Source organism: Antechinus flavipes, chromosome 4 (genome assembly GCF_016432865.1).
Source record: "Antechinus flavipes isolate AdamAnt ecotype Samford, QLD, Australia chromosome 4, AdamAnt_v2, whole genome shotgun sequence".
NCBI classification, from domain to species: Eukaryota; Metazoa; Chordata; class Mammalia; order Dasyuromorphia; family Dasyuridae; genus Antechinus; species Antechinus flavipes.
Genome location: NC_067401.1, coordinates 480,499,955 through 480,515,032, shown reverse-complemented (window position 1 = coordinate 480,515,032; position 15,078 = coordinate 480,499,955). Strand labels below are relative to the sequence as shown.

At 55.4% G+C, this 15,078-nt stretch overlaps 1 protein-coding gene across 1 annotated transcript in view; it reads right to left on the bottom strand.

The window, feature by feature from the left end:
• Positions 1-15,078, bottom strand: part of ERI3 (ERI1 exoribonuclease family member 3) — a 145,228-nt gene that overhangs the window by 87,195 nt on the left and 42,955 nt on the right. The window contains exons 3-4 of the mRNA XM_051999898.1: positions 13,745-13,861; positions 8,626-8,685 (exon numbers count right to left, since the gene is read on the bottom strand). Coding sequence (XP_051855858.1) covers positions 8,626-8,685; positions 13,745-13,861 — 177 coding nt within the window. The remainder of the gene's footprint in view (positions 1-8,625; positions 8,686-13,744; positions 13,862-15,078) is intronic.

Sequence of the window (15,078 nt, the reverse complement as noted above, 5' to 3'; positions counted from 1 at the left end):
ACAAATATGGAAATATATTTGGAATAATGCACATGTTTAGTCTATATCTGATTGCTTGCTGTCTTGGAGAGGAAGAAAAATTTGGAACACAAGGTTTTTGCAAAGGTAAAAATTGAAAACTATCTCTGCATGTATTTAGAAAAATAAAACACTATTAAAATTTTAAAAAAAGTAAAGAGAAAGAAAAAAGTAACCACTGAATTCTTTCAATTTCTACCATGTCCTCTGATTCTAAGAAATCTGAACAGTTTTCTTTATTTATTGAAATATGATATGATTTTTGTTGTTGTTAATGACTTCAAACTATCTCTCCTCAATATCTTTTCCTATGAGATATTTAATTTTTTTCTGTTTTTTTCAGTCTTTTGACTTACTTGGCCAATTCTAATGTTCAAGGAGTTATTTTCTTCAGTAAGAGTTTATGCCTTTTATCAAATCATTAATATTCATTCTCTCTTTCTTCTTCCTTCCCTTTTCTCTCCCTTCATCCTAGAAATTATTGTTGGATTAGTGTCCAATCTGTATTCTTTTTAAAAATTTTATTTAATTTTATTTTTTAGGTCATAAGTATACATTCATTTTAAACTTGAGTCTTGTTGGAGAAGAAAAATCAGAATAAAAGGGAAAAACCACGAGAAAGAAAAAAAAAGAAAAAAGTGAAAATAGTATGCTTTGATCAGCATTCAGACTCTATAGTTCTCTCTCTCTCTTGATGCAGATCACATTTTCCATCTAAAGGTTTCTGGAATTGCCTTGGATCACTGAATTGCTGAGAAGAGCTAAGTCTGTCATAGCTGTTCATCATAAAATCTTGCTGTTGCTGTGTCTAATGTCTAACTGGTTGTGCTCGCTTCCCTCAGCATTGGCTCATGTTAAGTCTTCCAGGCTTTTCTGAAATCACCTGCTCATCATTTCTTACAGAACAACAGTATTTCATTACATTCATATATCACAACTTATTAAGTCATTCCCCAACTGATGGGGATCTATTCCTTTTCCAATTCTTTGCCAACACAAAAAGAGCTGCTACATTTTTGTATGTGTGGGTCCTTGTCCCTCTTTTATGATCTCCTTGGCAATCTGCATTCTCCTCGAAGATTTTCTTTTTCTTTTTTTTTTTTTATTTATTTTATAATAACTTTTTATTGACAGAACCCATGCCAGGGTAATTTTTTACATTATCCCTTGCACTTACTTCTGTTCCGATTTTTCCCCTCCCTCCCTCCACCCTCTCCCCTAGATGGCACACAGTTTTATATATGTTAGATATGTTGCAGTATATCCTAGATACAATATATGTATGCAGAACCGAACAGTTCTCTTGTTGCACAGGGATAATTGGATTCAGAAGGTAAAAATAACCCGGGAAGAAAAACAAAAATGCAAATAGTTTGCATTCATTTCCCAGTGTTCTTTCTTTGGGTGTAGCTGCTTCTGTCCATCAATGATCAATTGAAACTGAGTTAGGTCTCTTTGTCAAAGAAATCCACTTCCATCAGAATACATCCTCATACAATATCGTTGTCAAAGTGTATAATGATCTCCTGGTTCTGCTCATTTCACTTAGCATCAGTTCATGTCAGTCTCTCCAAGCCTCTCTGTATTCATCCTGCTAGTCATTCCTTACAGAACAATAATATTCTATAACATTCATATACCACAATTTACCCAGCCATTCCCCAATTGATGGGCATCCATTCATTTTCCAGTTTCTAGCCACTACAAACAGGGTGAAGATTTTCTTGCAGATGTTTTCAAGTCATTCTCTTCTGTATTTATGCCTTGAGCTTCCCCGACACAAAAAGCAGCTCTTTTTGTTTGTTTTCGTTTGCTCCTTCTTCCAGCTTATATCTTGGTTATGCTCCTTTATGTTAATGGCGGGCACAAAATCACTTCAAGCAGTAATGTCACACCTCAGTCCAGAATAATGCAAGTTTTCATTGCTCTCATAGTGGGCGAAAGACGGGAAGAAAGCCCTTCTGGTTTGAGCTCTGCAAGTTCCTGACTTGGACAAGTCTGCTAGCTTGTGCATTATTCAGTTTCGGCAGAATGCTGCTGGACTCTGTCTCTTTTAGGCAGATGGGAAATTCTTTCGGTTCAGAGGACTGAACTCCTGGCTCCACTCTGGTCTGGGACTCCTGCCCTGGTTGTTCCACTTGGAGCTTATGTGTTCAGTTAAAGGCTAGAACTAAGTCATTGCTATTCTCTTGGACTCAGAGCCTCAGAAGTCCATTTCTGGAACTTGTTCCTTGGTCAGAACCTAACTAAAGCCCATGATGGCTCGGGGCCACTCTTCTCCTCCCTAGATCTGTAACCTAGAACTGAATAATAGGTAACAAAAATGCCAAATGGCATCAGTTCCTGTAGCCAGAGCTAGTTCAACACCCCTGGGTGTTCTTCCTGCCCCAGGACTTCCTGCCCTGGCAACCTGCCTTGGCCTTTCAGTCCCTCAGAGCTGGAATGCTCCATGCTGCTGGCACCATGCCCACTCCTGGCAACTCTCCATCCCCAGTGTCAGTAGACCTTTCTGTCTGTCTCAGTAAGCTGCCTAGGACTGAAGAAAGGACTCACTGTAACATATACATTTTTTTTAGCTTTCCTGGTCAGAATTCAATCCCGGTGCATTTTCTAAGTGTGACGGAGTCCTCCAGATTGTGTCTGACTAGCTAGGGACTCCTGCTGGGGAGGATCATCTGGGCTAGACTGACCAAGGAAGAGAGATACTGAGTGCAGACCACTATGTGGCAGACTGGAACTGGACATTCAGGCAGCCCTTCTGAGGCAGTCACAGCTGCCCAGCAGAGGCAGCTGGTCCTAGGGGTGGGTGAAACTTCTCAAACAACTCTGCCGTGCTCCTGTCTGGGCACTAAAGCCCTGCCCTTCAGGGCCCTGGTTAGTCAGACACTAGCCACCAAGTGCCAAATTCTGACAGAAGTCATTCCAGCTGGTGGCAAAACGGCCATCCGTCCTGATGCTCAGAGCCCTGGCAGCCCCGAGGGCCAGGGCCCTCCACGCTGGCGCTGGTTCAATAGCAGCACTTGGAGCTTCCCGAGCAGGACACTTCCAGGACAGCCCTTCTTCCCCCATAAGTACTCTTTCTTAAAACACCATGCACGCCCTTCGGCCTTTCCCATTTCTTTGGTAGGAAACAACCTTCTGGAGCCATGGACCAGCCATGGGTCCTAACTTACAAAACCTAAGAGACACCCGAGAGGCCCAGGCTGCCTCCTCCCCGGGTTAGGAGCTCTTGCTTGTTGCCCAAGCTTTGTGCCTTATGCACAGACTGCAGGGGCCACAGGCTTGGCTTCTAGAGTGTTCTTAACTTCTATAACTCTCTGGATATTTCAAGTTCTTCTTCCTATGTCACAGCTTCTTTATAATATCAGTGACTGGACAGTGTTTCTTCCTCTCTTACCTGAACTATTCTGAAGCAACAACTCCATTCAGGAATTGCATACATCATTTTGAGACTTACCCCTTAAACTATACTGCTGGGAGTTTTTGATTTGGACTGTCATACAAAGAGTCCCTCTAACCTTCAGGCCTTTTCCAAATCAGACAAAGACTACTTCCTTTCTGCCTTCAACAGCGCTGAATGTGACAGGAGCCAGAAATGTGATTTTCATGTCCCAGGATTTCACTCTGCTGCAACCAATCAACAAGCATTTACTTTGTGCATCCTATGTGTCAGCTTCTGTGCCGAGCTCACTGCCCAGATGCTCCCATTCTATTCTATTCCCCTCCAGCAGACTGCTCTCTCTCACCTATCTCACATTTCCATCTTTTCCCATCTATTGGGTGATTCCCCACTATTGGTAACGAGGCCCTTCCTGGGGATCAATCCCCTATTCTCGAAAACCCCTCTCTTGAGCCACTGGATCCCTGCCATCCCTCATGCCAGCCCCCTTCTGTCTGGCAAAGAGACTCTACTGTAGGTGCCTCCGCCGCCTTTCCTCCCACTCACATCGTGGTCTCATCATTCAACCCAAGCTGCTCTTTCCAAACTTATCAATATCTCTGAATTGCCAAGTCGGATGACATTTCCTTAGTCCTCATCCTCTTGCCCCTCAGCAAGCCCTCTTCTCCTTGATAGTCTCGTCTCTAGGTTTTGAAGACGCTGCCCTCTCCCGGCCCCCTTCCCAGCCCTCCCACCCACCTTTCTGACGCATCCTCCTCAGTTTTCTTGACTAGCTCTTCTTCAGACGATCATGTGGCCACAGGCCCTGCTCTCCAATATTTAGCTCCCGTGGCGTCAGGGATCACTCTCTACAGATGACTCTCAGATCTCCCTGTCCAGCCCCAATCTCACATCTCCAAGCACCTACTGGGCATCTGGAAGCGAATGCCCCACACATCCAAAACAGAACTTACTATCTATCCCTTCGCCTCTCTACGTCTCCTGTGGCTGATGCGGGCGTCCCATCCCCCAGTCACCCAGGCTCCTGGTGGGTTCCTTCTCACACGCCCCCCATATCCAATCCGCTGCCAAATCCATCTTCTCTGCCTCGGCAGCATCTTTCAGCCAGGCCTCTTCCCTCCTCCGACAAAGCAGACAGCACGGTCTGTCAAGAAGATCTGCAGGTCCCCATCACCCGGGGCCCGGACAGGGACGGGCTCGTGCCTCGAGTCTCTCTCCCATCCCGCCTCTCATCAGCTCCCAGACTGAACCGTGAGTCTGACCCTGTTCCCCGCCCCTTGCCTTCATTCAGTAAGCTCAGGGGGCTCCCTGTGACCTCCAGGACAAATATAAAGTATTCTGTCTGGCCTTTAAAGTCTTTCCCAAGCCATCCCTCCCCATCTTCCCAGACCTTCGTCCTCGCCATGTGTCCCTAGGGAACCGGCCTCCCCAAACTGCTTCACCTTGTGAGGTGAGCATCTCCTCTGGCTCAGGCCTGACACACTCTCCCTCCTCATGGCCCCCCCCCAGGCTCCCTTCCCCTTTTACTAAGCGCCTTTGCGCTCCTCCCCAGGCTCAGTACCTTCCCTCTGAGAGCGCCCAGATCTCTCTGCAGTCTCAGGGGCTCGCACGCGCTCTCCCATCACACGGCTTTTGTCTCTACTGTATTCTCAGCACTTAGCAGGGTACCTGGCACACAGCTGGTGATTAATAAATGTTAAGTGACTCGATCTGACTTTTAACTCTCATCATCTTATGCCCATTTTATGGACCAGGAAATTAAGATCTGGAGTTGGTGACTTGTGGCAGGAAAGTGCTGAAGGCCAGATTCACACCTGGGTCCTTTGTCTCTTAGCCTATGTTCCTCTCACTATGTCATGGGCAGCTCATGCATGCACGCACGCACACACACACACACACACACACACACACACACACACACACACACTCTTACATCTTAATTCAATGCAACACACATTTATAAAGTACCTACTGTGTGCTGGGCTTCAAGTAAGGTGATGGAATATAAAGAAAAGACTGAGGCAGTCCCTGCCCTCCAGCAGCTGCTAGGGACAGACCCAGTAATTTATGGGGGGTTGGGGGAATGCAGAAAGACCTCCTGGAGCTGGCTGCTGGCCTGAGCCCGGATGAGCTGTAAGGACGCTGAGATTCGGAAAGGAGCAGGAGGCCCTCCCAGGCCCATGTAAAGGTGAGGAGAGAGCAGGTGTCATGTCATGTAAGCAGGACAGTGAGGAGGATGGGAAGTCTCCTGGAAAGAGAGGCTGGTTCCAGACTGAAGGGAATTTAGGCCATGGCTTGTGAGACCTTGTGTGAAGTACCACGTCCGGTGCCCAGGAACTCTGTCGGGATCTCCCTAATAGAGGAATGTCTCCCTGGGAGCTCGGGGGGGGGGGGGCACCAGGAACGGAGGGTGCTACTGGAGGCAAGGTCTATCCTGGGTCTCCCTAGGCTGGGTGGGGGAGAAGGTCTCCTGGCTGGTGGACAGCGTTGCTCATACTTGCCACCAAAGGGCCCCCAAAGAGGACTTTTAAGCGGCCCAGCTCAGGATTCTGACACTAAAGCCCACTCAGCCGGCCTAACGCGAGCCAGACCACAGGATGCAGGCTGGGGCTGGCCTGCACGTGCCCAGACCAGGCTTCCAGGGGCAGGAGAGACGGCATCCCACAGCCTCAGATCCCGAGAGGGAAGTCAGCACGGGAAGGATGGATGCCAAAGGAACTGAGGAAGAACGGGATGTGGCACCCCGAGAACTGCCAACCAGAAGGTGGGAGCCAGGGCGAGCCAGAGTTGATAAAGCACGAGGACTAAGGCCGGGAGGACGACGAAGGCCGACCCGCTCGGGGCGTTTGTTCTGGGCTATGCTGGAGAAAAGGGCACGCCCTCTCAGGGGCCGGAAGGAGGCTAACAGTCAGCTGAGAGAAACAAGAATTCTACCTTTTCACAGGCTGTCCCCTGTCCCTGCAATGCTCCCCCTCCTCCCACCCAACTCCTGGCTTCCCTGAAGACTTGGCTCAACTTCTGCCTTTTGCAGGAGACTCTCCTGGTTCCGGCTGCTGCTGGTTTCCCTTTTCAGAGCAGCTCCCCTTAAAAATGCACGTATCTTGAACATCCAAACCTCTTTGCACGCGGTTTCCTCCATCAGGATGTGAGGGCCATGGGACGGCTGTGTCTGTGCATGGCGGGCATTCCGCAGGTGCCCACTCTCTGCCTGGCATGCAGCAGGTGCTCTGCAGGTGCCCACTCTCTGCCTGGCACACAGAGGGTGCTCCGTAGGTGCCCACTCTCAGCCTGGCACACAGAGGTGCTCCGTAGGTGCCCGCTCCCTGCCTGGCGCATGGCGGGTGCTCTACCGATGCTCCCTGCCCTCCCCCCAAGGTGTCTCTGCAGGCCGTACCCCCTGTTTGTTGCCGGGCTCTCCTCATTCTGAAAGCCCAGTCTCCGGAGCTCCTTAGTCACTGGGCTGGCTGGGTGGAAACAGGGAAGGCAGAGTCCATCAGGGATGCACTTCTCGGCTTGCTCCTGGTTCAGAAAGCCTGGGCCTCAGGGCCAGGGGGGACGTGGCTCCACCAAGGCTGCTCCAAGAAGAGCCGGGGCCTCTAGTGAGATCCACGGTGGAGAGAGCCTCCAATGCGATCTTGGGGGTCCCCACTCGCTTCCAGGTCCCAAGTGGGGTCTGCAGCCACGCCCCAGTATGTGCCATCTCTCACTGGGGTAAGCGCCCACCGTGCAGCGTGGCAGCCTCCACATGGCTCTCCCCTCTGCCCCCGGCCCATCCACCTAGAGGCAGGGCTTTCCCATCAGGCCCAGGGGCGGAGGGCCACACATAGACCCGCCCTGGTACCAGGCCGAGGAGCCTCAGCATCGGCTTTTCAGGGCTTAGTCTCAGATTCAGGTTTATCAGGTGAAGAGAAAAAAGCAGCCGAGAGCTCTCCCAGGTGGCCCTGCTCCCTGGGCCCCCCATGCCCAGGCCAGGCTGGCCCTCCTTCCCAAGAGAAGAGACATGGACAGAAGGACAGTGGGGGAGGGCACAGAACTGGGGAGGGCACAGAGCTGGGGGCCAGAGAGCTGGGGGGCCAGGGAGCTGGGGGGGCAGAGAGCTGGCCCCCGCCAGCCCATTCCCCAAAGACAGAAGCCCAAGGAACAGGCGCCTTGGCCTTTCTCTGCTCCCTAAGGAGGGAGCCCAGCCTGGAAGTGTGGTCTCCGCCAAGGCCTCAAAAGCTTTAATTTGATTTCCCTCACACAGGCAATTGTTGTAATTATTCTGATTAGGAATCATTAGCCGGTGCAGCCGGCACACCCTGACAGACCCAAGCCTCCCCGGCAGCAGGCGGCCGCCCAGCCCAGGGAGGGGGTGCTGGCCCGGCCGCCCTCCTGGAGGAGCGGAGAGCAAACAAAGCCAGCCTCGGGGAGGGCACAGGCCGGGGCTGCGCAGTTAATGAAGTGCTCACATGCCACGAGGAGCCAACATTTACAGCTAAACAAAAACAAAGCCCCAAACCCACTGGGGGCCAAGGGCCAGATGTCTGCTCAGCTGGAAGCTCACCTGGAGGAGGGAGGAAGCAAAGAGTGTGGAGAAGAGAGGAGGAGGGGGGAAATGAAAAGAGAAACAGATAAAGAGAAGGAAGAGAAGGGAGGGAGGAAGGAGGAGGGAGGAAGGAGGAGGGAGAAAGAAAGGGAGAAGGAAGGAGAACAGGAGGAAAAGGGGAGGAGAAAGAAAAGAAGCAAAGAAGGAGGGAAGGAAGAAGGAAGGAGGGAAGAAAGAAGGTAGGAAAAAGAGGAGAAGGAAGCAGGAAGAAGGAAGGAGAGCAGAAAGGGGAAGAGGAGAAAGGAAGGAAAAAGAAAGGAGAAAGGACAGCAGGAAGAGGAAAGAAGGAAGGAAGAGAGGGAAGGAAAGAAGGGAGGAAAGGAGGAAGGGAGGGAAGAAGGAAGGAGAGCAGAGGAAAGAGCAGGGGGGTGGAGCCACCCTCCCTCCCCCCGAAGGAGACCCCAGAAGGACCGGGAGTGCCCACATGGGAACAGCGATCAGGCCCCTGCCTGACCCTGAGTGAAGCCGAGAAGCCTGATGGAACAGCTGGCACTGGGGAGCCCCTCTCGGCGACACGACAGTCAATGACATTCTAATGAAGCCACACTCATAACCAAATGCCCCGGCTGGATACTCCAGAAGGGGGAGGGGGGCAGAAGACAGGAAGGAGGATCAGACCTACCTCAAGCACCTGCTGGAGATTCGGTTGGCCATCCACCATGCCTTGAATGATGCCAGTCAGCTGCAAGGAGAGAAGAGACAGGCCGCTGAGCCCAGCATGGCTACCGCACCCCCACAGGCACCCAGGGCCTCTAAGGAGGGGTGCCCGCCCCCCACTGCCTGAGCACACAACGGGAACTCCAGCCGACGTCCGGCTCTCCCAGCGGCCCACAGGTGCGCTGTCCCGCCCAACAAGGACCCGTCTCCTCCTGTTCTTGCACTGCAGCTGCTGCAAGGAGCCTCCTCGCGTCTGGACCTCAGTCACTCACAAACTACCCAGCCACGAGGACCCTGGGGCTCCCGGCCCGTGGCCACGGCCTGCCTTCTGCCCCGCCCTCACCCCCGCCCTGAGCACTGCGCGTGCCCAACGTGGGTCCGTGGGCAGAGGCTGCAGACCTGGGTCCCGGCGCGGGCCCCTACCCACCCCACCTTCTTTTCAGAAGCTCTGACTTTGTGTTTTCATGCCTGCTCATTCCTAGATAGGCTCCTTCCTGGCTCCCCACTCAGGAAGCCACTTTTAACAACAAAGAGGAAAAAAAAGGGATAAAGGGCTTGGCAGAACTAACCATTTCCACAGTGAGCCGGGACCTGGCCCCACGTGCACCTTCCCATCTATCTCCGGGCCAAGCTCGCAGGTTTTTGCAAGAACTGGGCCCCAGAACGAGGGGCACCCCCAGTCCTGGCCCGGCTCTAGACAAGTGTAGGGGTAAGCCAGGAAGCGGAGGCCCAGCCCCCACCCGGCAAAGGCACAGAAAGGGGATGAGGAAAGTGAGCGGCTCCGAGCCGAGCCGGCCTGTGCTCAGTGCCCCCCCCCCCCCCCCAGGGTGCCAGGCCGGGCAGGGTTTCAGATCAAAGGCCAGTCAGGCTCCCACTGCATTTAAAGAGCACCCAGCACCTGCGTCAGAGAGGGCGGGACAGGCTGGCTACAGGGGAGGATCCGCTCCTCCCGCCGCCATTGCTGCCGCTCCTCCAGGTGGGCGCCTAGAGTTCATCAAGTCGTTATTAGGTGGGAGCTTAAAGTAGAAGGTCAGAGCCACTCTATTTTATACTCTGAAAACTGTTTTCATATTAATCTGTATTTTAATTGGGTAACAGCAGCTGCCTACAGACTTCCCATGGTCGAACAGGAAAATAAATTAAAAAGATTAACGACGCTGTTCTTTTCCTCCATTTCCACGCAGCGGGCCCTGCCTCTCCTCACTTCACAGAGAAAGCCCCCCTTGTACCCTGTCCTTGCCTGGGAGGTCCCTGGAGGACGGAGGGAAGCCCCCAGGAGGGGGCCAGGGTCAGGTCTCGTTGCCTGGGGGCTGGCCCAGAGCAGCAGTTGGAACCTCCGTGCCCACAGGCCATAGCAGAGCCCACTGGCCGGACCAGCCAAAGGGGGGCCTTCCTCCCCAGTCCCGGTGGGACTCCCTATTCCAGGCTCCCCCTTCCCAAACGCTAACCTCGGGCACTGAGCCGGCTCCCCTCCCTTGCCCTCCCCAATTGCTTGCTCTCTCCTTGGTCCTCACATTGGAGCTACTTGTCTGTAAATAAGGTCGGCTCCCGGGGGCCAGGCTCGCACCCCGGGCCTGACAGAGCAGGAGCCGCCTGATAGCGGCCAGAGGGCCGACGGGTCAGTGGTGGGCCCGCCATCCCACACGGGCCAGTGACTGGGAAGCTCCCCCGACTTCTGACCTCATCACGGTGACCTCCCCTAGCCGCCCTCCTCTGCTTCTTCCTTCCTGACTACTGATTAAGCACCTGCTGTGGGCCACTGTGCTAAGTGCTGTAGGTTCACAGAAAGGCCCGAGACAGTGTCTGCCCTCGAGGGGCTACAGTGTAACAGGGCGGGGGGAGCACATGCACACAGGCTGTACGGTCCAGGGAAAACTGGAGCTAACCATGGAGGAAGGCGGCGGCAGCCTCGGACCACGGAAGCCCAGGAGTGTGGGGAGGGCACCGGCAGCCGGCGGGAGGTGCTTCAGGGGAGGGCAGAGGGGCACACGGCCCTCCCGGGGCAGCTGTTGGAGACCTCCCTAGATGCGGGCCTCTGGGCCCGGGTAACAGCCCGAGTCGGAAGGGAAGTGGCTGGCCCCCACTCAGGGAGGAATCCTCGGCATCAGAAGGAGCCGGCTCTCCCAAGAGTCCCACCACAGCCCCAGGAGGTCAGGAGGATCATCTCCACGATCCAGCTAAAGAACCTGGGGCCCAGAGAGGAGCAAGAGCAGCTCGGGGGCTGCCGGCTCACTGGGCCCAACAGAAAAGGGTCTCGGTTCCAGGTGAGAAGCACCCCCTGGCCAGCCAAAGCCCCGGTGCAGAGGTCCCGGGGGAGGGGAGGTCCGGGGGCCCCTTGGAGACGGCCCTGCCTGCAGGAGGAAGGCAGCCCCTCTGCTCTGATGCTCCAGGGCGTGCCTGGGGGGAAGGCTGGGGGTGGGGAGAGGGGTGAGGCGAAGGGCCCAGCCCCAAGAGGTTCCAGGCCAGGAACCTCAGGGAGGGCAGAGGGTGATGGCTTTGCAGTCAGACCCCACCTCGGACACCTAGGAGCTGCGCACGGGCCGCCAGCCCCAGTTTCCTCACTCCCGAGGCAGCAGAGAGGCTGATCCCGAGGAGACTGGGCCGGGGGAGTGCTCCCCAAGGTCACTCACTGTCATTACCATGGCTACAAACGGCAGGATTTCTAAAGCACCAAAGTCCGCAAATGTCTCGTTTTGTCCTTACACCCACCCCGGGAGACAGATGCTATCACTGCAGCTCTTCAGTGCAGAGAAATTCGGAGCTGCACAGCTAGAAAGTACCTGGCGTTGAATTTGAACTCGGATCTTCCCCAAGAGCAGGTGGAAGTCCCGCTTCCAGCCCTGCCTGAAATCCCTCTCAGGCTCCCCCTGTCCGGACGCTCGGCCAGCCCTGAGCTGCTCACACAGCCCGGCGGCCGGAGGTCGAGGCGGGGGCTCCCAAGGGCACACGCCAGGGCCCTCCCCGGAGGGCAGGAGCGGGCGGCCGCGGCCCAGACCGGCTGCCAATATCGTGTCAGCGTCGGGCTTTCTCCCTGCAGTTTATCTCCGGGCCCATCGCCTTCTGCCAGCCCCGGGGAGACAGTTTGCTGATTATGTAAGCACTCGTCTCGGGCCTGCAATCTGACAATCGGGCCTGCTCTTTCTTCCCAGACAAAGAGACCAATAAATCTCCCCCTCCTCAGTACAGGTGTGAGAGACAAAACCCTTTACTGGCATTTAGCAGAATGGACAGGGACACACACGAGCAAACAGTGCGGGGAGGGGGCAGGAGCGGGCGGGGGCCCCGGAGCAATAAGCCCGTCCCCGCTGCTCTCTGTCCAAGACACAGCCTGGGCCTGGGGCGCAGAGGCTCGGCAAGAGCTGGCCCCCCAAGGCAGGGAGGGGGTCAGGCTTCATCCACCTCCCCCAGTGGATGTTTCGATCGTCCTGGCCCAGGTGCCGGTCAGCCACAAAGACCAGCCTGGCAGGGCCACAAGCTCTAGGCTGGAGACAGGGAAGGTCCCGGTGCTGGGAGAAACCCAGAGTCCCGCTGGCAGCCCCAGAAGACATGTGGCCTAAGTCCCCATCCCCATCCTCCCCCCCTTTCTGTCTCCCTCCTTTTTCCCTCCTCTCTCTCTCCCTTTGTTCTGTCAGTCTCCCCCACTTTCTGCCTCCTTTTTTGTTTCTGTCTGTCACCCCCTCCCCCACACAGACACATGCAGCTCTCCCAAATCTCAGTCCAGACCCCCCACTTCAGTCCTGCGCCATCACAGACCCCAGTCTGGGGTCTCCTGGGCCGTTAAGCTCTTCCCGGAAGGCGGGCCCGTTTTGTGCCATGGAGGGGGTGGGGTGGAAAAGGGACCTGGAAAGGGAGGGAGAAGGAAAGTGACAGCCAGGAAAGGCCTCTGGAAAGCCCACCAGCGCTCCTACGTGACCTCACTGCTCTCTTCTGTCTAGCTGCCATCTAGGGCACCCATTAAAAACTTTCTGGAAAGACCCCACATTCTCCAGGGGACCCTGTGACAGGGCCTTGTTGCTCCCTTGCCCACAGACCCTCAAGCATCTCCTTCCCACCATCTGTCCATCAGAGTCTGGGGGAGAGCTGGGGGAGAGCTGGGGGAGAGCTGGCCTTGAGCCCCCCGGCCGGCTCCCCAGAGCTCGGCTCTGCCTTCCTGAGGGTGGGTCCTAGGAGAGGTGCTGGGTGACTGGCTGCTCTCATGAGGACCTGCCAAGAGGGCTGAGATGAGCTGGGGGTGGGGGGAGGGGAAGGAAGGGGAGGGGAAAGGACGGAGTAGAGGGCAGGGGAGGGGGGAGGGAGCAATAAGCTCCAGGGAGTTCCGGGAGGGGAGGACCACCTGCCCTCTGCAGATGTGACTGGCACAGCACTCAGTCGGCACCTGGCACACAGTAGGCGCTATCCAAGGGTTAGCTACGACAGACCAGAGCCCTGCAGTGGGGGGGAGGGCAGCAGCCGGGCCGGACGGCGGGGACCCTCGGCTCCCCAGCCTGCGGAGGCGGCCCCGGCAGCTCTGCTGGAGCCTGGCCGTCTTCTACATAGCAGGAATGTCATTTTCTGGTTGGTTAGGCGCTGTTTGCGCCCTGTCTCTTTCATTTATATGGATGTGGGAGAAGGTGACTGTCCAAAAGAGGGCAATTTTTCTTAGTGACATTAGTGGGGCGGCAATATTAGAGATTCTCGGGGAGACAAAGCTCCGGGAAGCTCGGCGTCTCCTACTCTTGGAAGAATGGGCAAAAAACAGTTTGTTCCCAACAGCCCCGGACCCTGGCCCTGCAGCCACGAAGCCCTGAGCTCGCTGGCTCCTACCAGGCCAGCCCACCTGGCTGGGGCGGGGGGCAGTGCCACTCTGGCATTGCACAGGGCTGGCCTCAGGGAGCTCCGGGTCTAGGATCCCCAGGATGCCCTGCAAAGGGCTGAGCAGGGAGGAAGTCCCTATGAGAAAGGGAGCTCGGAAAGCCCCCCACCTCCCCTGTCTGCACGGCCTCCACGCTCACTCCCTCCTGGGTCACAGCCTCCTCATAAAACCCGCCTCAGGCCCCCGTACCAGCCCAAAGCCCCTCTCCCCGGACCCCCCTCCAGGCCCTTACCTCTGTACAGAAGGGTGTCAGCTGAGGGTGGACGGCCGGCTGCACATACATGTGAAATGTGGACTCAATCTCCATCGTCTGACCATTTAACTTCAGAATGGGGAATTCGATGATTTCCTACAGGGAGGGAAGGAGGGGAAAAGACACAGAGACAGAGAGAGGGAGGGAGGGAGGGAAGAAAGGAAGGAAGGAGAGAAAAGGGGACAGAACAGAAGGGAAGAAAGAGAAATGAGTGAAAAGAGAGGAAGAGAAACGGGGGCAAAAGAGACAGAAAAGAGTCTTTAGAATGACCAGTCTCAATTCAAAAAACACTGATTAAACACTTAGTACATGAAAAGCAAATCACAGCCTGAAATAGAGCAGAGGGTTGGAGTCAGCAGGGCCTTCTGGGCCTGCCCCCGGTTCCGGCCACCATGTGATGGTGGGCACAGGGAGGGTCCCTAGACCAAAGGGCACAAAGACCAAATGAACAGGTCCCTGCCCTAGAGCAGCTTTCATTCCCTGTAAGCAGTGAAGGTCTGGTGGGACGAGGGGGTGGGGGACAGAGAAGGCCAAGGACCAAGGTGCCCAGCTGAGCCGGGCACTTCCCAGGGGCCTCCAGGCAGGAGAGACTGTGTGCCAAAGGCCCGGGGCGGGAGATGGCAGGCTGGGGAGCTGAGTCTAGTAAAGCAGGCCCAGGCCCGGAGTGTCTGCGCCCACAGAAGAGATCCCCCACAGAAAAGGCTCCCCCTCCTCTTCTTCCGCTCCCCCCCCCCCCCCCGCTCTCCCTCTTTCTCATCATCCCCCAGAAGTCAGTTCCAGTTCTGAGCTAAGAGCTCGAGATTCCTGACCTGGGCCCAGCAGAATGAGCCCCGGCGGTTTTCCCCTTCCCTGGCCAGGCCACTTCCACCACTCTCTCAGGAGCTCAGTGACACACCTTTCTGGACTTCAAATTCTTATGCATTTATCAAGCACTTACTGCATACCACCAAGCACGGAGGGCAGAAAGAGTGAGCAAAGGCGCCCCTGCCTGTCCTCAAGGAGAGAGGGGTACACACAAGGAACCTCAGCAGGGAAAGGACAGGATGGAGGGGTAGAAAAGGTGAAGGGGGCGTCTGAGCTGAGCCTCCAGGGGCTCCAAGGGGCAGCAATGGGACTGGAAAGTCTGACGGACCAGGGCGAAGGCGCGCAGAGGGGGACGCCGGGGACAATAAAAAGGAAGTGGGGGGATACTGAGCTCGAGACCCCGGACCCCAGTCTGAGGCGTCTCGGAGGTCGGGAGCGATACAGCCGGAACGCAGGACTCTCCTGGGCAGACGTAACAGCAGCCCCGGGAGCGAGGCAGCGCTCCGTAA